Genomic DNA, 25,449 nt, shown 5'->3' on the forward strand with positions numbered 1-25,449 from the left:
ACTAATTTGTGCCTTATAATGAATTCATTTTCTGTTGTGTCTGGTGTATGCTTAGCTGTAAAGTTTACAAAACTGTCTTGTAAATTCTATTTCAAATATGCAAAAACAAATATACAGGCACATTCAAACAAACTGCACTGCAAATAAAGAACTTCAAAACTTCAAATTGTTTTATTGTAACTTCTTACACCTTTATACAAAATACAACTGATCCTTTTGGCCTTCAAAAAAGCTTATAAACACAGTCCACAAGTATGTTTGCTTTTCTACATCATAGTTACAAATATAAAAATAAATCAATATAGTTATATTTTCTTACTTGTGCAGAAAGTAGAGATATTAAAATTAGATTGGAATTTTGAATTCCATTGTAACAACCAAAAATAATACTTCATGCTTTAAGATTTAAAATCATATTTGTCTCTATATATATTCAGGAATTCAAGAGGTTTTGCTACCATTCCATGAGTTCATACTAGAATTTATATAAATAAAAAATGTTCATGAAAACAGCAAAAGCAGTTTTGAATAAGACTAAAAACCACATAACCTGTCATGTTAAAATTCACTCACACAAAAAAAGACTGCGAGTGCATAACTCACTCACACAAAAAAAGACTGCAAGTGCATAAAACTCAATGTATGAATGTAAAAATAGATGGTGGAAAATATACAGAATTGGATCCAACGGTATGACATGTGGTCAACATGAGCAACGAAGAGGAACTATTGTGTAGAATTAGGAATTATGTATTCAAATTCACCTTAAAAGTCAGCGCCAAAGTGCTTAATCTCTCTCATCTGGGTAGCTCTCAGCAAAAGGAACAAAATAATATAAGATAAATAAAACCATTTGCTCAATTATTTTGTCTCTAGTTGACCTCAGTTTTGCTAGTTTGTCTTCTTTAGCCCAGGGAGAGAGAGTTCATACCTGTTTGAGAGAAAAAGCGATACATAAACATAAACCATCTGTATGCTAACTTAAACTATACAAGTAAAAAAAAAGAAAGAAAGCTGTGCCACAAAAAGTTAAGTTGACAACATTTGCTGTCCTTACCATTCTGTGGAGCCCTTGATCAGATCTATTTCAGACATATCAATCAAAACCTTTTGAAAAATATAAATACCATTTTTAAAGTCAACATCCTGATAATGCTATAAAGTCTATCGCTGCCACATATATTCATATCAATCCACATTCTTCATCTACTTACCATTCCAATCTCCTTTCGCTCTCTTTTATGTAGCATTTTATTGTTTTTTACTGCAACATCCAACTTTCTGGTTCTTGCTTCCTCCGGTGACACAGAAAACTCAAATCTGAGATGAAAAGTTATTTAAAGATCTTTAAAACATTTCAAACAATGAAAATATTTGTTTTTCAAGAAGTGAAAAATGGCTCTAACTGCTCATTGAAGACAGGGTTCACAGTCTTCTTTTTAACCGGAGTGCGCTTGCGGTGTTTCCACGTCAGATCAGGCAGCAGATACATGCGGACGTAAGTATCAGAGCCATTCTCGCTGCAGGAGAACAGATCCCTAAGAAGCCATGAAGAAAGATAATAGTTTTTATGATTCTTTCAGCTGTGTGGTAAAATAATTAGAAGGTATGTATGTATATATATATATATATATATATATATATATATATATAAAAAAGAGACATAGGCGTCTCACTTGCAGCAGTTGACCTTCACGATGAGCCGCTTCCTTAAGGTGGCATAACGCAATGTGAGTTGGATCTGCCCAAAGCTGCCCTGGTGATTCAAGATGGCCCTTTAAATGAACATATAAACTCATTGGTTAAACATTTTTTAGAACAAAACATTTGTCAGATATTGAACTGTTATTGAACTGATCTAAATCAACACTGAACTGACTTAAGCTGAATAAAGACACTATTGTCTTCTGTAGTGCTGATTTATAGTTAAACTGAATTTGCTTCATAACTAAAGAGCTTTGCAACATTCACAGTATTTTTTATTACTGTGAAGCTGCTTTGAACCAATCTGTATTGTATTCAGCGCAATATAAATAAAAAATAAGTGTCACCATATTGTACATACTCTGGATAAGGAACACTCTCTGTTAGATCAAAGCGAGAAGAAGCTATTGAGTTCTCTGACAACAGGCTGTGGGAATCGTAGCGACGCATTTGACTTGGGGTGGACGGGGTCGAACGCAGCGCCTCAGTGCCCACGAAAGTGCTTCGTCGGTAGGGGACATACTCTGCTTGCAGTTCATTAGAGGAGCTGACTGTAGATGGCATAGGGGCAGGAACAGTCTGTGTTCTGGAGAGTGGTACAGATGAAACGGGCACTTTTTCTTGCAGGTTGCTCTGTACAGGTTGAGCTGGAACTGGAGTTGGAGCCTCAGGACGAGTTTGGGTCGATGAGGCTTTTGCCTTATCCTGAGCTGGTGGAGTGACAACCTGTGGTTCCCGTTTCTCCAACGTAAGGATCTAATTGAAGTGAAAGGTGTGAAGTCATGGTTAAATATTTACCGGCAAATATTATATTCAATTTATGTGTTAATATACAATAGAACATATATTTATACAACAGAACTATATTTACATCAAATCCTTTCTTTAGAGGGATACTCCACCCAAAAACTAAAATTATCTTTTCATTTACTCTTATCCCGTCCATGTATATGGCTTTCTTTGTTCAGAAAAACACAGGTAGATTTTTTAGAAAATTCATCTCTATTTGATTCAATATAATGCAAGTGAATAAGACATTTCAAAAACCACGCAAAACAAACATGACGAGACAAGAGATGCGAGTTTCACAACACATTTACATTTATTGATATTTACATCAAGCGAGCATGGCCAAAGCGATGGTTTATAGTTAAAAAATTTGTAGTTCTCACACAACCCTATAATTTCATTTAAGAAGACATTGATTCATCAACTAGGGATATATGGATTTCCGCCATGTTCGTTTTGTATAGTTTTTGAAGTGTCAACTTCAAGGGGCCTATCCACTTTCATTACATGCACTCAAAGAGATGGGTTATTTTTCTAAAAATCGAATTGCGTTTATCTGAAGAAAGAAAGTCATATACATCTGGGATGGCATCAGGGTGTGTAAATGAGAGAATTTTTATTTTTGGGAGGACTATCCTTTTAAAAGTCTTTTACTGTCCTTCAGTGTTTCTAAACTATTTAGCTGTGAGTCAAACTCCTGACTGGGTTGTGTATGGCAATATAGCAAAATAAATAGGCTTATCAACTTTTATAATGTAGGAGGAATAATATCTCCCATATTTTAAGTTGTTGATGCCAAAGGCTGTGTGTTCAATCAAACTGCACAAGTCATCCATTACTCAGTAGAAGCTAGCCAAGATAGGCAGATGTCAACAAGGCCAGGATGTTTGACACACTTATCCTACAAAACCAACATAAAAAGGAACCACTACAGGGGCCCGTTTCAATAAGGAGGTTCAACCAACTCTGAGTTTAAACCTGAACCTGAACTGAGTTGACTTACTCTGAGATGGGAAACTATGAGTTTTGGGTTTCAGAACAGCTGAATTGAGGTAGTTCAATCAACTCTGAGTAGACTGACTCTGAGTTAAGCACATGCACCACAACTATGAAAAGCCACGATCAATGGAGCTCCGAAATTACGATTCACCATGGCAACAGCACCCAACAAAAAGACGTTCCCATACTTCCGGGTCAATATGTAAGTTTAATTCTTAATTATTTTAATTAAGTTTAATTTTCATGGTATTCAAAAGGCAAAAAAAAGAATGTGGCAGCAGCTAAAAATTAAAAATAAAAACATAATTCAATCAGGTAATGCTTTGAGCATAAAATGTTCACTGGTTTTACATTTTAAATAAATCATTCAGTGTCCAATGTGCAGCAGCTTTTCCCACAAAGACCCTTTTCACAGACTGTGATGACGTGTTTTAACGATTTTTTGTATATTTTTTTAATGTATGTACATTTATAACACTAATACTTTGTATTATATTACTTTTGCATGAAATTACAAAAAACAAGTTACCGCTGCTGTGAGGGTGTTTCTAATACAGCGTCTAGGGGAGTGATGGTGAAAAATAATATATTTCTCTCTTTTCACTTCCGTTATCAATCTCACTCTATTTTTCCCTCTTTTTGAAAGTTGTGAAATCACTATTGTGGAGTTTTTCTTTTGCTATTTGAGCAAATGGGGACACACAAATATATATTTAATGTATTCTCTCATTCACAGCTATAAAAGTTAACCCAACTATGACGACTTCAGCTTTGGAAACCCAGAAATGTGAAAAGGGTCTAGGCTCTTTTCACATAATGAAATGTTCTCTGATCCCACCTGTTACATTTATTAATTAGGGTAATGACATTAACATTTGACTTCTACTCAGGCCAGCCAAAAACCAGCACCACTGACAGATGAAGAGGAGATGGAGGAAGAATATTAACACCCAACAGGAAAAAGAGTAAAGTATTTGTAGGAAATAAAGATGACCATAAAAATTGTAAATAAATGTATTTAACAGCTGTGGTGGTGGTTATAGCATATATCTCAGACTACCATCTGGCAGCATCCTTCCATCCCATACAGTAATCCATTTTCAGAAAGTGTGATGATGGGAATATGAGTGTCATCAATGATTCCAACCACTGGAAATCCTAAAGGAAACTCTCATTATTAGGATACTTCTAGGTTCATTAAGTGAACGTCAGGATCCTGTATACAAGGACAAGCCATTTTTGTCACTTTGACAGTGTCCTCATGATGAAAATATGAGCAATGAATGAATGTTCCTGCACTGCAAAGAATGCTTTTCTGACTTTGTATTTTTGTCAGGTGGCAGATAATTTAATTTGTTTTAAGTAAACTTTGCTTACTTTAGATTTAGATTAAATGTATAATTTTTTGATATTTGTAAATTAAATATGACCAAAATACTCAAGAAAAGCGTTTGTGGCGTTTGATGAATGAATTAAGTATTTAAACACAGCTGGTGCTTTAAAAAGGGGGAGGAGAACGAAATAAACTCTGGGTTTACCAAAGCAAACCTGCTCCTGACCAGGTTAGGTTCACAGAGTAAGTTACCCTGGTAACTGACTCTGAGTATAAGTTACCTCTCTTTTAGAAACGGGCTTGACTTACCCTGCTTTCTCGAGTTTGACATACCTCCCATTCTGAAACAGAAAACCCAGAGTTTCCCTCATTTCAGGGTTAACATACTCAGAGTTTCCTCCTTTCTGAAACGGGCCCCAGGTTCACTTGCAACAAAGATAAACATTGTTTGTGCCAACCATGTTATTGTAGGAATTATTGGATAACACATATAATGGTAACACTTTCAATTGTTTTTCAATTTGTTAAAATTAGTTAATCCGTTCGGTATTGTGAACTAACACTGAACAAGAATTTAAATAACCATTTATTAATCTAGGTCAATAATAATTAATAAACACATACTACTGTTCATAGTTGATTCATATCCATTCAAAGTATATCAAGTAATTTATACAAATTGTAATGTTGTATTGTAATTAATAAATGCTGTAAAGTTCATTGTTAGTTCATGATACCTAATGCTTTAACTAATGTTAACAAATAATAAACAAATAATAAATTATATGAATTTCAATATTTTATTGATGTATTTATTTGTTATTTTGAATGACAATGTTAGTACTGTGTTTGGGCTTGTAAAATCCCAAAAAAGAAAACAAAGAAAACAGCAGCTGCTTTAGTTCACTCACTCACCCTGAGAACAATTTTCATCTTGATCTGGCTATTGGCTCCAGAGCGCTCAAGCTGAAAGCGCTGGTCCATTGTCATGTCAGAAACATTGAGCAGCCGGACCAATGGCAGAGTGAATTTGCCCAGTGAGGATTTCTTCTCATGTTCCTTTACCTGAGACCATGGAGGTAAAAGAGAGATTTAGATTTATGTTCTATATATTATAATGTAATACTATGAATTCCTGATGTGTTATATATTCATCAAGTCTTTTGTATTGAAGAACAAGAATCATTCAGTCCATTTTAATACTGTAAAATGGGTTATGATTTTAAGACAGGCTTACCTCAAGATTCAACACTTGGTTGTTCACACTGTGCACAAAGAATGTGAAGCATTCATCATAAGTCGGGTCTTTTGTGGCAAACACAGTCTGTCAAAAACAAATAAAAACACTCCAGCTTCTAAATATCTGACCCACTATGTTTAAAAAAAGGAAAAACAGAAGGGGATTGGCATTAGAATTATATTCCAAAGAAGTTAAATACCTTGCTTTTTTGACTTTGCTGATCAATGGAAAACTCCACATACGAGTTGGGATCATTAGTTCTTCTGGTGAGCTGAAATAAAAAATGGACACAGTTGTAAATAAAGCTCATTAAAAGGATAGTTCACCCAAAAAATGAAAATTATCCCATGATTTACTCACCCTCAAGCCATCCTAGGTGTATATGACATACTTCTTTCAGACGAATACAATCAGAGTTATATAAAAAAAAATGTCCTGGCTCTTCCAAGCATTATAAATGGCAGCCCAAAATTTGAAGCCCAAAAAAGTGTATCCATCCATTATAAAAGTAATCCACACGGCAAATTTAATTTTTAACACGTTATAATGTAAAACATCTAGCTTCCGGCGGATTGCCTTCCATATTCAACTTACGAAAAAAGCGTAACTGGCACGACGTTGAAGTCCGACGTAGCGTAAACGTTTTGAACTGCGAGAGGCGTTACACTTTCTTCGTAAGTGAATACGGAAGGCGGTCCGCCGGGAGCTAGATATTTTACTTTATAAAGTTTTAAATATGGATATTTTTCTTACACAAACCCATCGATTCACTTCAGAAGGCCTTTATTAACTCCCCGGAGCTGTATGGATTACTTTTATAATGGATAAATGCACTTTTTTGGGCAAAATTTGAGCTGCCATTCACTGCCATTATAATGCTTGGATTAGCCAGGACATAATTTAATATAACTTTTATTCGTTTTAAAGAAGAATGTCATATACACATAGGATGGCTTGAGGGTGAGTAAATTATGGGATATTTTTTTAATTTTTGGGTGAACTATCCCTTTATGGTCATGCACATTTTAGTATCGGAGTGTCTATTTACACCAAGTGCAAATACCTTGTTGGCGAGTGATATTCGCACTAGCTCCGCCTAACAATGCCTGGTTGGGCCAAACAAGTGGCGCAGTAAGTAAAACATAAGGCTCAAGGATCTAGGATTTAACGTGATCGACCGGGGTTCGAATCCGCCTTTTGCCGAGCTCGCTCTTCTCCCTTTTCCCATCACATAATCACATCGGAAAGGCATTTATTTTCAATAAAAATTAAGAAAATGGGTAACACTTTAGAATAATGGTCATTAGTTAACATTAGTTAACTACAATAGTTAACATGAACTAATAATGAACTGCACTTATAAAGCATTTATTTATCTTTGTTAATGTTAATTTCAACATTTACTAATACACTATTAAAATCTTGTTAACATTAGTTAATGCACTGTGAACTAACATGGACAAACCATGAACAGCTGTATTTATATTAACTAACGTTAACAAAGATGAACAAATACAGTAACAAATGTATTGCTCATGGTTTGTTCTTGTTAGTTAATACATTAACTAATGTTAACTAATGACGATTATTCTAAAGTGTTACCAGAAAATGTTCTAAAAATTGAAATAAAGTGCCAAACGAAATGTTTAATAATAACAATAAAAGCATTTATTGGGTAGGGTTAGGGGTAGGTGTAGGGAGGACTTTTAAAGTCCCATTAAGGCGGCATCCATTTAATAATTTTAATAAATATAATCATTTACACTGTTTTTATTGCATCCTGTTAACGTACAACAATACGGAGGTGCAAATAGTATGTATCTGTCAAAATAGAGTATAAATTGCATGTAATATACTATTTACACATATTGCAAAGAACTACTTTTACATGGTGTAAATAGAATAGATCACCATTTTCACTTAGTATGCCATTTCACTTAGTAAATAGCATCTATCGCTAAGAAAATATGCTATTATCACTGAGTGTAAATAGAATCTAGTTGCTATTTACACTTAGCGTAAATAGCCGCTGCCTTATATTCCAAATAACCCTTAGTTATAGTTCCCAAACTTTTTTTCAACAATTAATTCCCATGACTTTTCCTTGAAATTTCCAGTCGTTTGTGATTACTAGATACATTTTTTTTACAAATCTAGAGAAAATGTTAAGGTCTGGTACCAATCCTTGGAATTTATAGATTCAAACAATTATGCACATTAGTGTAAAAATGTGTCCAGTGAGACAAAAAAAGAAGGTCCTGATTGAAATGCAGCTCATGGATGATTTAGCTAGTGGCGCATCAAAAACATTCCGCCAAAAGCAGTTCTGGCAGCTGCAAAAAAATGCTTTTATTTTTGACTGAAGAAAGAATTCAGAGAATGTGTGCAGGAAAACCTTTTCATTGCTATGTCCTAACCAGCAGAGTATTCCACTATATTTATATAAAAAGCTGACAAATGTGATCCACTGACAATGAGGTGATATTATGATTATGAAACTCACATCATGAAAAAGACATTTTGATTTGCATGATGTATATGTGGTTAACGTGATCATTTTCATAGTTGAGCCACTGGTGGAAACCAGCTTAACAGGTTGTTACAAATATGAAGCAGAAATGAAAACCTGTGCCTTGACTTTATCATGCTCACAGTTGAAACGATGTGATATAATCTTTGGAATGCTCTCTATTCAGTACAAGATGGCAGGAGACTGCATTCCAAACACATGAGATGGAACAGGAGTGAAATACCTAAACATCTAGGATTTTGGCCCAACGACATAACATTTTTTTTCACCTTGTTCATGATGAAGCCTAATAAGACAAACTTCTTTGTCCAAAATGAAAGAAATTGTTCCTCAATCAAACCATCATTTGGCTTCAGAAGCTTGATATGGTATTTTATTGATTTTATGGTGTAATTTTATGGAACCTTTTTGGAGCTGGTCACTATGAACTGTAGTTTTATATAATTTTAAAACTTTTATTTGATTTGTCTTCCACTGAAATAACAACATACAGGTTTGTAACAACACAAAGGTGAGTAAATGATGACAACATTTTCATTATTGCATTAAGCCTATCTGAAAAGTTAATTCATTTAAAGTCAGGGACAATAGTAGATGAAATTAAGTTTAGCCCTTTCTGAGTTTTTTGCTGCAAAGCAGCTGTTGTTCTGAGAAATGACTGCAAACTGTGTTTAATAAAGGGGCAATTTCTTACCCGAGCCACTTTGGGTTGTTTTCCATGCTTCTCATTATGTGTGAATTCATGTTGGTCTTTCTGAAGTCAAAGAAAATGGATGAAAATATAATATAAATCACACTTGTTCTTACATTCTGTGTTTGTGTTATGATAGGCAGGCGGTCTTTTAGAAGTGCTCTCATTGTACAAGTATACTCACAGGCAGATTGGAGGCACTATCTAGATATACCGCCAGCATGGCACAAGCGAGCCCATCTCTGGTCTGAAAGGTGAACATGAACAAAAAGGAGGAAAACATATGAAAAGAACCTTAAATTTGATCCAGACACAGTTTGATTCTTTAGATAATCACATAAAACATATTTTGTTCGAAAATACACCACTTAAATCACGGCACATATTTTAACCATATGCCGCAGTAACAAAATTAATACAAGGTTACTATTATAAATGCAATAAATACAAGTTTACCTCCTTCAGTAAGTCTGGGTTTGAGAGCAAAGAAAACCACTGCAATTTCAAATGTATCTGACCACTCTCAATGTCCTGCAGATCGTACCACTGCAAATCAAATTCAGAACTTGGTGAACAAAAAAACTTTATTATATCATGGTATATTTTAGTACTTTTGTTTTTTGTCAATGTGCAGAGAACTATATAAAATTCTTTGTTCTAATTTCAATCAACTAAAGCAGCACTATGATTATGATCTTTCTAAAGCTCACCTTATCTATTTCTCGGTCTTTTCTCACATCGCCACAATCCAAACTGAACCTGCGGCAGACAATCCAACATCTCACACTCAATCACATAAAATGGGTCAAATCAAGACTATGAGCATCTGAGCATAATCATCATTACCTGCCCAAAAAGTCATCAGCGTCTGTGTCTTCGTCGTAAAGTTCCACTTCCAACTCCTGTCCAGGAGCTTCATGAATGACAAACTATTGAAATCAAATATTAATGACATCTCTTTGCATTACCTATTTCCCATCTGAAATTACTTGTGAGGCATTCCACCAAATGGGTGCTGTTTCTGTCCCCAGGACATTAAATGTACAAATAAATACGCATGAAAATTAACCCTAAAATACATTTAATTTTTAATCCAAGTGTCCTACACTTTAATCTAACCGCAAATGTAAAATATATAATTTAAAACATAAAAAAAACGACCTAAACACCTGTTACCTGTCCCCACTCTCTAACGCTACATTTTAACATTAAATATAATGATTAACATCCTTCATAAATCTTTTTTCTTTTGTATTGTTGTGTGCGTCCATATCCCATCTCTGCTTTAAATATATATATATATATATATATATTATTATTTTTTATTTTATTTATTTTTTTCCTTCTATAATATCTTATATTATTTTTTAATCTATAATATTTGAGATAACCTGGGGACATTTTTTTCACTTCTAAGATAGATCTTATTGCCCTGCTATTTAAATGATTTCTTAGATGTTCTTTGTTTATTTAAAAAATAAATAAATAATTTTTGATAATTCACTAGAATTTGCTCAGTGTCCTCGTAATATTAGCATGTACACCATGTATTTGCTAATTATACGCTAAAATTGTTTTGTTTTATTTTTAAACAAATAAGATGTCCCCAAATAGAGGCTTTGCGAGATTTTGTGAGGTTTAGCCACTTCTGGGTACAAATTTGTCCCCAAAATATAGTTAAGTATGAACAAACACACACGCACACATACGTTTCACTATATGAAAAGGCATCTCATAGACTTACATTGTTTTTCTACCAAGTTAATGATATTTTCTCATTAATTATTATTATTTGTTATTGATATGTTCTCATAACCTTACCCCTAAACATAACCCTCAAAAAACCTGTGCAAAACACTAGATTTAAATAGAAACATGATTTGGCCAATTTATAAGCCTTTCGCCAGTCAGGTGTGACTCACATTAACACCTCACCAGTGTAGTCAAACCTGTATACAAAAATGGACACAAAATCCGGTTACCCAATGTTCATTCCTTTTACCCCATGTTCATTCCTCTTACCCAATTTCATTCCTTAAAAATATAAATAAAATAAAGTTAAACCACTATTTTTTAAATTATGTTTGGTCCCACTGTTTAATAATAATAAAAAAGAGATAAACATGGTTTGTGTGGCACCTTCCGTGTCTTTTTTTTATGACAAATATCAATTATTTGAACACGAACCTACAATTGATTTAAAATAAACATCTCCTCGATTGGAAAACAAAGGAATTAGTTTATATATTTTTCAAAAAACACATGAGTTTTGGTAACAGGACTGAGAAAAAGGAATCCATCTTCCACCTGAGATGGACCAGTGCATATTTTTAATGGTTAAATATATGTTATTAAATTCAGTTTAAAAAAATGTTTTTATTATGTTTTACTTGGAAGAGTTACAACAAGCAAATGGCCCCCATACGGTGGAATGGACCTTGTATATTATACAGATAGATTGAAGACTGCTCATAATTACCTCATAAACTTCATTCCAGTGTGGTTTCAAATTTTCTTTGATGGTCTTTGTTTTGAATTGCTTGTTCCCGACCCTCAGTATAGTATATGGATCTGACTTGCCCTTCACTAGTCCCATCATGTGCGTGTCCTTTGCTACAAGATTCTGAGCCTCCAAAACATGGACCCGTACAACACCCTAAAGATGTTCACATGGTGTAACTTATTCTCTAGTTTAAAATCAAACACATAAAAAGCTTTTTGGTGATTTTGGTGATGCCAATGTTTCCCAGTCTTACCCGAGGAAGAGGAAACTTCATTTGGTCAACCTTGACTTGATCAATCAAAGGGATGCACATTCGATTGGGCAGAACCATGAGAGAGGCGATGATGTCCAGAATGGCAGATTCTGACATATGACTAAAGAGTAAATACAGATTCAGATTTAGATGGTGAGGAAGACTACACATCACATTTATTCAATTTATTGAGATTATGGAATTAAATGTGCCTACTACTACTAAAAGTTTCAAACTGCAAGAGTCTTACAGCCAGGTAAAATCTGTCCTGGGTTGCAGGATATATGGGTAAATCTTTGTTTTTCCAATTGGTACTAATAATGAAAAATTGTGTTTTGAGACAGCATGTTATGCGTTATATATACAATTATGGCAAACTAGGAACAAAGAGCACAATTAAGTAATCAGTAATCTTATTTCTAACATATTGGAAAATGGACACCTATAATCCTTATTATCACTACCTGTCCTATTTATCCCTCAACACACTGGAGGCTTTCATGCTATACACAGTCGTCTATATATAAACTCGTATGACAACATTCCATGTCCTGAAGCAGTTTTGAAGACGAGTGTAGTGGCCAGTTTACTGTTTGTTAGTTTTTTCATTGTTTGTTTAGCGACTCCAGTTTTAACGTGACTGAGTTGCTTAAGGTTGAAGTATACACACAATTTAAAGCACAACTAACAAAGTGCTTAAGTTATTAAATAATGCAATAAGATAACGTGTATTGAGAACAGTCAACTACAAACAAAAAAATCCCATTATTCTGACAGATTTTAATACATACAACAAATGCACATGGACATTTCACCCTCTGAAGGTTCTACACACATATTATTGAGTGACAATCAAAAGAATTAAAATCTGTGAACGTACCTTAGTCCTGGACCATCCAAAAGGTTAGTCATTCCAGTCCAATTGATTTGCAGAACCTGGAAATGTAATTTAAAACGTTCATGTTTTGCTACTGAACGCATGACACTTTTGCTATTTTTTACTTTGAATTTGCTAATCGCTTGCAATATCCATACTCACGGGTCGGCGGATGAAAAACATGGTGACTCCACCTACAAGGGGTGCCTGGCCAATGAGAGGCTCGAGAATTACACGTAGCATCCCCTGAAGCTGAACGAAAAAATAAACACATTCATAGTTGTTAGACATTTTCATTTTCTTATACATTAACTTGTACGGTGGGGACCTAGATGCTGGTGCATTTCCTGTAAATATTCTCAAATGATGCAAAACATCCATATGGACACAGATATTTTTTTCTAACATTGTGGCTGAGGGATCTGTAGGGCGAGCTTAAAAAAACAAATAACTCCTGTACACTATTAATAAAAAGTTTGTGGTCAGTAAAAAATGTTTTCAGGAAATTAATAATTTTATTCAGCAAGGATACATTCAATCGATCAAAAGTGACAGTAAAGTAATTTATAATGTTACAATATATTTCTGACATTTTATGATGTAAAAATCATACTAACAATATAAGTACACCTCAGGAAACATTATAAAATAGAAAAATGCCATGCCATGGGACCTTTAAATGTAAGTATCAGTTGTAACATTCATTACATTCCTTCACTAACCTGAAGCCCTTTGACTCCTACTTTGATGGCTGGTTTAACATCTGCATCAATGTCCACATCAGCGTCGTAACTACAGTAGACAAAAGAAAAAGAGAGTCTTAAAACATTTAGGAAGTGATGGTAGTAAAACCATGCATTAGAGCAGTCATATGTGGGTTAGCATGATAATATAGTATCAAAATGACATTTGATGTTATAGCTTACACAATGTTGAGGTCAAGGATGACCTCTCTTGTTTCCAGCTCATGTGTGTACACTCTTACCCCAGTAACAGTTGGAGCCTGAAACACAAATACACCAACTCTATAATGATTTTGCTGAAACAGTTACAGTAGTGGGGAATCATGATCTATTCCCAGTTAAGGGCACATAGCCTCAGATTGTGGAATCATACCTTCTGTCCCATGTGAACTTTAGTAAAGGTGAAGGTCTTCAGATGGGTGCTGGACGTTCTTACGGCCGGCTGAATGTTTTCAATGAGAAGCTTCTCCATGTACATGCCAAAGAATGGCCATGCCTGCTGAAGAATCTACAGCAAACAAACATACACGCATTTAAGGCAGAAATATTGAAATAATACAGTCTAAACTCTCTCACAGGCAAACAAATTTATCAATAAGAGGTCTGCAAAAATATGTCAAGGGCAAATTAACTTCTGACGCAGAAATCTTACCTTGTTGATCCAAGCAGCCTTCTCAACATCTGCAAAATCAATCTATCAGGGCAAAGAATAAGGAACATAATAAATAAATAATAACATAATTAATTCACAACAAAATGTTGCTCCACCAGTTTCAAAATCAAAAAGAGTCGTTTACATACAGTATAAATTCATTTTCACCATGTTAAACAAATAAAAACGAATTTTATTTTCCTTTTTTTTTTTTTATGAAATATGAATTAGACCAATTCCTAAGTTTGTAAGCCACTGAATTTTTTTTCCTTGCGAAAAAAACAACAATATTCATGAAGCACTTTATGATGTTTAGATGGGCTATTTAAGCAGAAAAGGACAGTTTTTTTCAGGCATTTTTTATTTTGTGGTATCATGGATATCCGTGATATCTATGTAAACCCAGTTTCACAGACAGGGTTTAGATTAAGCCGGGATTAGGCCTTAGTTGAATTAGGACATTTAAATTGCGTTTTTAAACATTCCTTAGAAGAAAAAAAACAATACTGGTGTGCATCTTGAGACAAAACAATGACATGATATTTTAAGATATCAGTTTCACTAAGTTATTTTAGAGAGCAGCCGGACAACCTGACTTTTAAAAAATTTTTAGGGTAAGGTAATTCATCCCAAAATGAAAAAATTTCTGTCACTAACAACATTCCTCTGATATCTGACAGCCTCACGTCTTTTCTTTTCTTTTTTTTTTTTTTTTTAGGGGAACTAGCCTTTAAAATTAGATGGGCTAAAATTAGAGGGGTAATTGTGGCTAATATAAAAACTGTAAACTGTCATTTGAAGCTTTACAGGTCCAATAAAATGGTTATACACCATAATCCATTTTATACACAGCCTATTTCTTTTAACTTTAGAAGCATATTAAAGGGTGTGTCAGTTTCTAAGTTTAAAGTATGAAGGGCTGGTATTTTAATTTAAAACCTCAAGCTGACACCTTTGTGTGCAATGTTCCCAAAGCAACACAACAAGTAGCCACACCTAGACAGTTCAATATTGTTTGGATACTAAGCAGTAGGCTAATACAAAAATACAGTACAGTATTTTCCCACCAGCATTGATTTGCATCTTCAGAATCAACTCATAAATTCACATTGTGCACGCTGCACTTAAACTAGTATTATTCCAGGTCAGTAAAACTGGCAAGACCACCCACCCAAGCTGGCATGTCCATGGCCTTGAGTTCAGTGTTGATCACGTCCTTCTCGTTTTCCAAAAAGTCAATGGCTGTATCGATCCTCTGATCTTTCCACCTGCGGTTGTTTTTCCACATTGTCCACATCAGCATGCTCAGAAGAATCCAGCTGATGCTGAGTCCAAACGAGCCGGTCAGGTACACGGGATAGCACAGGACAACCGCTCTCATCATGAACATCAAGAACTCCATGATCATCTGATTGACATCCGTTGCACTGAGTCCCTCTGGACTTCCAGCAGAGGTGGAGGGCGCTTGACCCTCGGTGACTACAGCACTCATTGTGACTGGAGTCTGATGATTATTATTTAAACGTCTGAAGTAAGAGCGTCTGAATTCACATCAGAGAAGCATCGCCTGTCGATCTATCGCTGTGCAGGTTTTACAGGCTGCTTGAGATCAAATCCAACCATCAGAACGAGATTGTAAACAAAACATTAACCTAGACGCGCTCACTCAGCCTCATCGCAGGTGCCCGTCGCGATTAACGTTAGTCCATCTCCAACTGTGATTGTGGAGGCTCTGACTCTCTGTCAGTTTTTGTGAACTTCCGTGTTTCCCATCCATTGGGTTTTTTACCTGGCATGGCATCTGGGTAGACACGCCTAAATTCCACCCTTTCTGTTTATGACAAAAGCACAATCTCGTTCATAAGTTGACAGACAGGATCTGCCTCGAAACCAAAGTAGCTAATGTGTTCGTGGAAGTATGAACAACATCATTAGTAGTAGGCCTAAATTAGCTGATAAAGAGTGCGAGGCCGAGATTTATTGCAGGGGGGCTTTTTTTAACTTATGAACATTTTAATGAAACGTGATTAAGAAATTAACAATAGACGAAGAAGAATAATTATTCGTTTAAATTACCGATTATAATAGCTTTAAACTTTTTACTGTCTCTTTAATTGTTTAAAAAAATCATATAAAATGCTATGTGCACTTTTTGTGCAAATGTATTTATTTAGTTATCTATTTATTTATATCAAATAGCTGTCACTATTGTCACACCAAACATTTAAGAAAACAATGATTTTAAAATGTAAATAAACATTTATTTTGGTTGTGGTGGAAATGAACGCCAATCAGATCATTAGGCCTTCATGGCGTGCTGAATGTTTCAATGATAACATACAATACCGTTCCATTTGTTAATTTTAACTACATTATATATATATCTCATTAGCAATAGCCTACATATTTGTTTAAAGTATTTATTATTTAATGAAAATGTTGTTAGCTCAGGTCCAAGTTTTAATGAAATTAACTATATCCTAACAACATTTTCATTCATTAATAAATACTGTAACAAATATGTAGGCTATTGCTAAAGAGATCTAATATAACCGTTTCAACATATATTAATATACTGCCTATTTGATTGTTCAAACATTCAAAAAGTGTCCCTATAATAGCAAGGTTTTAGAGAATTTGGGAATCATTATTAATTAAACTTTAAGTGGTACATTACTTTTTATGCGGTTTAATCTTATTTTGTCCAAGAACCCAGCTACAATGAAGTTGGTACAAATGTAAAGAGCCTCTTGTGCCATCTCGAGGAGCTTTAACGCTATTGCGCTCCAATACAAGAGCATTATTTTATCAGTATACTGATAAGCCAGATAATAGTTTGACCTGGATTGGAAGTAGAGTTGTATTTGTATAACTGTGGGCTATTACTTAACCTCTTAACAAGCGCCCCATTTTTTAGGAATTCTTTGAAAACGATATACCCAAATGAAAATGTCTGCAGCTCTTAAACCCTATGGTCTATATTCATAAACCTGGTCTTATTTTAAACTAGACACTTGAAATATTGCTACCCAAGAGTCATAATAACTCAAAGTAATATGGGAACAGAGTAATATACATGTAAATATACATGTAAGTGACTCACGTTTTTTGTTTTCACTTAGGGAAAAAAATATTATAATTTAATGTTAAGAGCCTGAAAATAACTTAAATATAAAACTGAATGTCTAATCATGTCATGATTCAAATATGAGGATGATTCTCTCAGTAATGTGGCTTCTGTGAGCTTTTATGTCAAGAAAAGTCTAGGCGTCATTTCAAAAAGGCCATTTATTTCAGAACATTTGCTATTGTAAAGAGTAGTTTTTCATTCAAATAAATCTGCAATAAACTGCAATATACTACTAATTATAATGGATAAACAGTTACTGAAAAACTAAAGCAACTATTTACAGAGATTACAAAGTGTAAAAAACTCATTTAGCTGATGGGAAGCGTCAGTGAGTGACAGCGCGCTCCACTGCAGCTGGCCATGGAGAACGCGCAGCCAGCGCGCAAAAACAGTATTCACCAAAGCCTACTTACGCAAACTGCGCAAGATAATGCCTTTTGATTGGTTACTAAGTCCATCAATCAAACCTTTGTTGGAAAGGCATTGGCTGGGCACCGAGTGCCTTTATCCAACGAAAACCATGGGCGCAATGATTGACAGCTCACCAAGCCTGTAAGGCACTTCCTCTATATGATGCATCCCAGAAGAGTCTCTGATTGAAGGAGAGAGACGAGGGAGGGCTTAAAATACGTGGGAGAAGCTATTCTTGCAGGGGGAGTTTGCCAGACACGGAATAGAATCGATATTTCATTGAAAATGGACATGATTGATCACGCTAACTCAAAACTCTCTTGCAAACAACGGAGGATTTTTAGTTTTTTCCCTATTTTTTCGTTGTTTTGGATTAAAAAGTGGGATGCATTTTGAAGAATGGACTCTTACACAGAGATGTATGCGGGTGTTTATTGGATTCGTCCGATCTGATCTGAACGACAGGAGATGAAAGATGAGTAACGCTGATATTATGCTAATGTTTACATGGATGGTCCTTTAGCGTTTCATTTAACCCTTTCCTCTCTGGTGTATTTATTGCAAAAACAAGTTCAGAACATGAATCTTGAGTGTTTTAGCTTTCAAATGATGCATAGTTTGTGATAGTTGATTGAATATTTTGTATAAAACAAAAGTAAATAAAAGTACACACCCCCCCACTTCCGTCAACCCCCCCGTCCACGATCCGATGCGGGTTAAGAAGTTAATTAAAATCGAATAGCTTAGGCCCTAGACTACAATCACAGACATAGCTGCATGTCACTCAAAATTGATGAAAGAATTAAACAGAAAGACAACTGAAAATTGAATCACATGAAAAAGCATGATTGGATATAATTAAATAATATTTTATATGAACATGTAATGACGCCAGCAGTCTTGCTTTATAAACATTTTTTTTTTGTCGTTCCAGTCTTGAATGCTGATTCACTGAATGATAAACCAAATTAATCTTTTTTTGAGTAAATGTCATAGTTAAAACTTTTTTTTTAATCAAAATGGAAAAAGGTAATGTCAGAAGTGGGATTCGAACCCACGCCTCCATTCGGAGACCAGAAGACCCATGCTTTACAGGGAAGGTATGAACCTTGAGTCTGGCGCCTTAGACCACTCGGCCATCCTGACAACTGAAAAGAAAAAGAAAGTACGCCACTATACATATTAATAATAATTGTGAGAGAATGTTGAAATTTTGAAGAAGATAGAAAATTGCGCGCCAGTGCACTTACTAGGTATACTTGATACAATCGACTTTGTCTAAAAAAAATATGACACCAGTATGTGGTTGACCCTGAATCTAACAATTTAGGTTTATCATTTATGTTTTAGAAACTATTTCGAATACGGTAAGTTAACAAAACTAAGGTTTTCACTAAACATAGAACACGTTTATCGTTTTGTGAAAAATCTGCGCATGCGTATTGTAACCGCACATATAACAAAGGTTGCCACGTCTGCGTAACAAAAACAGCCCAATGACCAATCAAAAATACCTCAAAACTAACGACTGGAATTGGCAACCCTGCTTACAACACACTCAACATGTGATATGTTATTAAACGCGGCAGGGGCGTGGCTCTGATTATCAACGTGCTCGCTCGTAGGTTATATGACACCTTTTTCGAGTGGAAACGAGTGAAACGTTCCGATGTCTCTCTACCGAAACACAGTTTGGTTCCTGAAGGGTCTACAGGAATATACGAAGTAAGTCATCATCAGTCTGTCTATTTCTGTCTCAGCTTGCCCAACACTTTGACAATACAAACGGCCATTTCACCATCGACAGCTGCAGTGCTCTAGTTAAAGTCTGGTTTACTCTCAGGGGCGGTTATGAGGCAGCAGAAAGGCGCTTCTGCGCGGCGGATCTGGAGGCGAGTGTGAGCGGCCGCTCGTTCATCATCACCGGAGCGAACAGCGGCATCGGTAAAGCCGCCGCCTACGAGATCGCAAAAAGAGGTGAGAGCAAAAAACAACAACAAAGACTGTTGCCATTATGTTCCATTCGGTAATAACCGATCAACTGGGAAGATCTTGAACATTCTGTCACCTTTATGATGACAGTTGTACTGTTAAAGTTTAACCCACAAAAGGGACACCACAGTGACTCCTACTGGCCAATGATGTGTAGTGCTACTACAAACCACAGCTATTCAAAGTTCTTTCAAACGTTCTTGTTTTTCTTCAGGTGGGACAGTACATCTGGTGTGCAGAAATAAAGATCGTGCGGAGGAGGCAAGAAAAGAGATCGTGGAGCAGAGTAAAAATGAGGTAAATGATATGCTTCAAATCATTATTTCACATGCTTCTGAAATGAAAGCTGTGAACTCTAGTCTGAGTTTGTCTCGTGTGCTTTCAGAATGTCCATGTTCACCTAGTTGACATGTCCAGCCCCAGGAAAGTGTGGGAGTTTGCCAATGGATTCTCTCAGAAACACAATCTACATGCTTTGGTAAATGTATTCAAGGTTTAGGACATATCAACGTACCATAAGTCACAAGAGGCTTTGTGCATAAAATCACTGTATTGCACAGGGAAGTTGCTATTATGTGATGACAAACGCACACACTATGGTAAAATGTTATGACAACTCTTAGTCTGAACTATCCTATACTGTACAACAAAATCATGTGTGATCTCCACTTGTGATTTATTGTACTTGTAATGTGATTTACTACCATAGATCAATAATGCGGGTTGCATGGTCAATCAGAGAGAACTGACTGAGGATGGTCTGGAGAAAAACTTTGCGACAAACACACTAGGTAGGAAAGTTAATTAATGTTTTTACTAATCTGATATTAATCATATCGTAATTTTTCAGATACGAACCACAAAGCATGAGCTCTTTGTTAAGTTTTTTTATAATATTGAGTTACAAAGGTCAAAGGCTATCTCTTATGTTAGAGAATTTTTTATTGTCTCCTTTTAAAATCGAGATAAGACGAGATAAAAGTGACCAGATGGCACACTGATCTTGTTTGTTTTACAGGGACTTATATACTGACGACAGCACTGATTCCCACACTGAAGAAGTCAGAGAATCCCAGAGTGGTGAGTGTGAAGAAATGCTAATGAGTAGAGTAATAAACACATGCTGTTTGCAAACAAAGACAGTGCCACCATTGAACTCTGTTTCCAAACACATTTACACTCACACCAGATATGACATGTTGGCAACTTTATGAATGGGGCTACAGAATTTCCCCAAAACTATATATATTTTTTCCATGATTATTATGTTTTTTTTATTTTATTATTTTGTATTAGATACAACAGTTGCATGACTTCAGTAACATGTTGGCAAGCGTATGATTATTATTATATCATTATTTTCATGTATTGTATTTTTATTCTTTTTTTATTATTGTGGTAACACTTTATAATAAGGTCTCATTTGTTAAAGGGATAGTTCACCCAAAAATGAAAATGTGGTCATCGGAAACTCACCCTCATGTCGTTCCCTTAAGAATATTTCAAAAAATTTGTAAACAGCTCAATTAATATGGATTAGTTTTACGATCTCTTTATGAACTTCGTGAAGCATCAATGTGGTAGTTGCATAGCTGTCTATGGAGGGACAGAAAGCTCTCAGATTTAATAAAAAAGATCTCCGTTTGTGTTCCGAAGATGAACGAAAGTCTTACGGGTTTGGAACGACATGAGGGTGAGTAATTAATAACATAATTAAAATGTTTGAGGGAATTAACCCTTTAACATTAGTTAATGCATTAAATTACGTGAACTAATGATGATAATATCTTTGGTAACACTTTACAATAAGGTTGTATTAGTTAAAGGTGCTCTAAGCGATGTCACACGTTTTTTAGGCCAAAACATTTTTCGTCACATACAGCAAACATCTCCTCACTATCCGCTAGCTGCCTGTCCCCTGAACACACTGTAAAAAAAAACGCAGTCTCTGTAGTCTGCCTAAGCTCCACAAACTGCAACAAAAACAAACGTGGGCAGTCTGGACCATGAAGCACAACAAACATTGGGGGGGGGGATCAATCTTGTGGACTACAGAGACCGTGTTTTTTTTTTTACAGTGTGTTCGGGGGAAAGGCAGCTAGCAGATAGCGGGGAGATGTTTGCTGTATGTGACGACAAATGTTTTGGCCTAAAAAAAGTGTGACATCGCTTGGAGCACCTTTAACATTAGTTAACATGAACTAACCATGAACAACACCTCTGTTCAGCATTAGTTAATCTTTGTTAATGTTAGTTTATAAAAATCCAGCTGTTCATGGTTTGTTTAATTTTAGTTCACGGTGCATTAAAGGTGAACTATGTAGGATTTTTGCAGTAAAACATCCAGAAACCACTAGGCCAGTGTTATATATTTTGTTCAGTTGAGTACTTAGAATATCCCAAATGTTTTCAACTATTTGTAAATCGTGAGAAAATTGCTATTTTAACTGAGGAGCCGGGACGTGTGAGCTATGCGTGTGAGGGAGTCGCCTGTCGATTGCGTCATATCTGCGTCACCCTCGGTCTCCGGTTTTATTCAGTGAAACGCTTTACTCGCACTGCAGTGTGAACAAGTGTCATAGCAGCCGCCGAGCGAACGTCATAACTTCCTTTTCAACACACTCAGATATATCTAACACGATAAACAGAGCTGCGTTACCTCAGACTCAGCACTGGAGAAGAGGAAGTGCCACCGGCAACCGTGTCATAATAAAAGTCCCGCCAGTGACTATGCCATAATAACAGTCCCGCTCTTCAATCGCTCCTGCGGCCTTGCTCAGCTCCACAACACTCGCTCCTGCTCTACTTCAGACTACAGTAATGTTAATAATCGCATCCATGAACATGATTTCTGCCCGAGTCCTATCCTGACTGTTTTCCACCGGCTGTGAGCTGAAGACCACATGTCCCAAGATTCTGCGCTCAAACGTGGCGTCATCAAACTACGCCTTTGTTTTGAACAGGCGACCTCTAGTGGACGGAAAAGTTACATAGTGTAGCTTTAACTAATGTTAACAAGATTTTAATAATGCATTAGTAAATGTTGAAATTAACATTAACAAAGATAAATAAATACTTTATAAGTGGAGTTAATTATTAGTTCATGTTAATAATGTTGTTAACTAATGTTAACTAATGAACCTTATTGTAAAGTGTTACCATATCTTTTTACAGCATTTAATAACCCTTATTGATATTAGTTAAAAAAAAAAATCATGTTAGTTCACAGTGCATTAACTAATATTAACAGATACAGCTTTTGATCTTAATGTATTAGTAAATGCTGAGGTTAACATTAACTCAGATTTATAAATGCTTTAGACATATTTTTCATTGTTAGTTCGTTAACGAATGTAGTTATTTAATGGTAAGCAATGAACCCTTATTGTAAAGTGTTACCATTATTGTTTTGATTTAAACAAAAAATGTATTATCATTTTGTGTTATAACAGATCACTGTGTCATCTGGTGGGATGCTGGTTCAGAAGTTGAATGTGGAGGACCTTCAGTTTGAGAAAGGCTCTTTTGATGGCACTATGGCTTATGCACAGAACAAGGTACTACTATAAATTATAAAATCAAAAAAAAAAAAAAAATCTTCTTCAATAAACACTTTGCACTGCAACTTGCATTTGTTTATGTTTATATATATATATATATATTTTTTTTTTTACTTTTATTTATTACTTCCATAGACTACAAAACCATAATACTTCTGGTGGCCTACCAATCCAGTCCATCACTGTTAAAAAATAATAATGGCACAAGACAACATATTCCAGCAGCATCACCACTCTGCCTTTATTACAATGACCATTATTATTGTCACTGTGTAAGCTTTTTTTACATCATGCAGTCGGATTCACTGACCTCATGTTATTGCTGAGTTTACACTGATTTCTTTCTTATGGATTTAGTATATTGTTTTTGATGTTTTCAGTAAAGATACTAGAGTTGACTAGTGTTAACTGTGCCCTTTCTTAGAGGCAACAGGTGATCATGACAGAGCAATGGGCAGCTCAGCACAAAGAAATCCACTTCTCATCCATGCACCCCGGCTGGGCAGACACCCCAGGTGGGTGGCTTATTTACAATCAGTTACAAGTAAATGTCTTGCTTATAAGTTAGAGGTATTGCACAATCTCATTTGCTAAGATATTGTTTTGGGTTTGTGTTCTGTTCACAGCGGTACGGTCATCCATGCCAGATTTTTATGCGAAAATGAAGAATAAGCTCCGTACTGAAGCTCAGGGCGCTGACACAGCGGTGTGGCTGGCCATATCAGACGCTGCTAGCAAACAGCCCAGTGGCCTCTTCTTCCAAGGTCAAGAATCTTTATAAAGTGTGCAGTTATTTGTCATTTAGCAGCAGTGTTGGGAACGCATTACATGTAGCGCGTTACATAATCAGATTACTTTTTCAAAGTAACTAGCAAAGTAATGCATTACTTTTAAATTTACAACAAAATATCCACGTTACTTTTTCAAATAAGTAATGCAAGTGAGGTTACTTTGTTTTCCCTTTTACTGACCGATAGCACTCCTGTCCCCATGTTGAGAGAAATCAGGAGTGAGGTGCAGAGGCGTTGTGTCTGCTGTGTAAACATGAAGGTTATTGTAGTTCTAGACTAAATGTGAACATGCATTTACTCATCTCACTTGCAACAGAATTTTGTCTTTGATTATCTAATTCAACTAGCCTGACAAGCCAGACCCACATCAAGATGTTGGGTCTGGGAACTCACCATTGACAGGGCTCAATCCGAGGGGCGGGATAAACGGTTGTTTTTCAAATTCCCCCTGCACACAATAGGATAGCACTACAACCAACTAGAGTAACGGAGAAGGTGAAGCAGAGCTAGTTGATAGATTAAACTTTTGCCGTATCCGGTCGGCAAAACTCCGAACACCTCTTCCTTTTTTAAGAATGACTTCAGTGCCGTTTTTTGTTTTATTTTCTCGAAGAAAAGCTTAACTCCAAGTTTTCTAGAGTCACGGCCAAAGCCGATTCGAAAGACCACTGTTTGCCAGCTTCTTTGTTTACAAGTAGAACGTGGAACCGCGTCAACAACACTGCCGTCATTATGTTAAGCCCGCCCACCGATTCTATACACGATGTGATTGGCCTGACCAGAGTTTGGTTTTTCCAGCTTGCACGCCAACGGAGAGTTGCTAGACTACCCTGGCTGCAAATTAGATTTGCTGCCGCTAGGGTGCGTCTAGATTTCTAGGCTACAATTCAACCATACTAATAAGCAAACATTTTGATAAACAGCACATTTGTGTGTTTTTTTTATTGCTGAAGTAAGAGTGTCGAACTTTCTTCTCCTGCGTAATTTCACTTTTGGTGTGAAAAGGGCTTTTACGTTTGCCAAAAACAGAACTTTAGTTATTTTGTTATTATAAACAAAAACAAGGAATCCTAGCCCAGGTGAAAAAAAGTAACGCAAAAGTAACGTAACACATTACTTTACATAAAAAGTAACTAAATAATGCAATTAGTTACCTTTTTTAGGGAGTAACGCAATATTGTAATGCATTACTTTTAAAAGTAACTTTCCCCAAACACTTAGTTTACTGTTCACATAATCTTTTAAAAATGT

At 35.7% G+C, this 25,449-nt stretch overlaps 2 protein-coding genes across 6 annotated transcripts in view; one reads left to right on the top strand and one right to left on the bottom strand.

The window, feature by feature from the left end:
- Window positions 1-145: 145 nt before the first annotated feature.
- esyt3 (extended synaptotagmin-like protein 3) lies at window positions 146-22,573 on the bottom strand. 3 transcript variants are annotated; one of them, XM_079821934.1, is made up of 23 exons: window positions 22,507-22,573; window positions 14,315-14,356; window positions 14,036-14,170; window positions 13,846-13,922; window positions 13,642-13,711; window positions 13,082-13,171; window positions 12,923-12,978; window positions 12,043-12,163; window positions 11,766-11,942; window positions 10,133-10,215; window positions 9,997-10,045; window positions 9,743-9,832; window positions 9,471-9,533; window positions 9,290-9,349; window positions 6,265-6,336; window positions 6,063-6,149; window positions 5,741-5,890; window positions 2,066-2,460; window positions 1,677-1,775; window positions 1,407-1,538; window positions 1,215-1,320; window positions 1,058-1,107; window positions 146-931 (listed from the first exon to the last, which is right to left on the bottom strand). In XM_079821934.1, the coding sequence occupies exons 3-23, from the start codon at window positions 14,138-14,140 to the stop codon at window positions 892-894; spliced, it is 2,172 nt and encodes a 723-aa protein (XP_079678060.1). In that variant the 5' UTR covers window positions 14,141-14,170; window positions 14,315-14,356; window positions 22,507-22,573; the 3' UTR covers window positions 146-891. The 3 variants fall into 3 exon arrangements, with proteins under 3 accessions (XP_079678060.1, XP_079678059.1, XP_079678058.1); XM_079821933.1 differs by lacking the exon at window positions 22,507-22,573 and adding an exon at window positions 15,486-16,085 and having other exon boundaries at window positions 2,228-2,460; XM_079821932.1 differs by lacking the exon at window positions 22,507-22,573 and adding an exon at window positions 15,486-16,085.
- dhrs12 (dehydrogenase/reductase (SDR family) member 12) overlaps window positions 18,073-25,449 on the top strand; it is a 14,645-nt gene continuing 7,268 nt past the window's right edge. For 2 of the 3 annotated variants that reach the window (XR_013816906.1, XR_013816907.1), the window contains exons 1-9: window positions 19,415-19,580; window positions 19,699-19,832; window positions 20,062-20,144; window positions 20,233-20,325; window positions 20,557-20,638; window positions 20,866-20,927; window positions 23,300-23,404; window positions 23,832-23,922; window positions 24,034-24,171. Coding sequence is in view for 1 of the 3 variants with exons in the window: in XM_079821937.1 (XP_079678063.1) it covers window positions 19,525-19,580; window positions 19,699-19,832; window positions 20,062-20,144; window positions 20,233-20,325; window positions 20,557-20,638; window positions 20,866-20,927; window positions 23,300-23,404; window positions 23,832-23,922; window positions 24,034-24,171 (844 nt within the window). In the remaining 2 variants the exon portion in view is untranslated. Of the gene's footprint in view, window positions 19,581-19,698; window positions 19,833-20,061; window positions 20,145-20,232; window positions 20,326-20,556; window positions 20,639-20,865; window positions 20,928-23,299; window positions 23,405-23,831; window positions 23,923-24,033; window positions 24,172-25,449 lie in introns of all 3 variants that reach the window. The other variant, XM_079821937.1, reaches the window with a different exon arrangement.

This window comes from Gobio gobio (genome assembly GCF_949357685.1).
Source record: "Gobio gobio genome assembly, chromosome: 7".
Taxonomy (NCBI): Eukaryota; Metazoa; Chordata; class Actinopteri; order Cypriniformes; family Gobionidae; genus Gobio; species Gobio gobio.

Bases quoted from the DNA above. Each gene is read 5' to 3' on its own strand.
- esyt3 (XM_079821932.1), bottom strand. From the start codon at position 15,806: ATGAGTGCTGTAGTCACCGAGGGTCAAGCGCCCTCCACCTCTGCTGGA. The intron at 13,172-13,641 runs GTTAGTGAAGGA...TTTTTCGTTCAG, and splicing joins TAGGAGTCAAAGGGCTTCAG to CTTCAGGGGATGCTACGTGT. The intron at 9,350-9,470 runs GTGAGTATACTT...CTTTGACTTCAG, and splicing joins ATAGTGCCTCCAATCTGCCT to AAAGACCAACATGAATTCAC.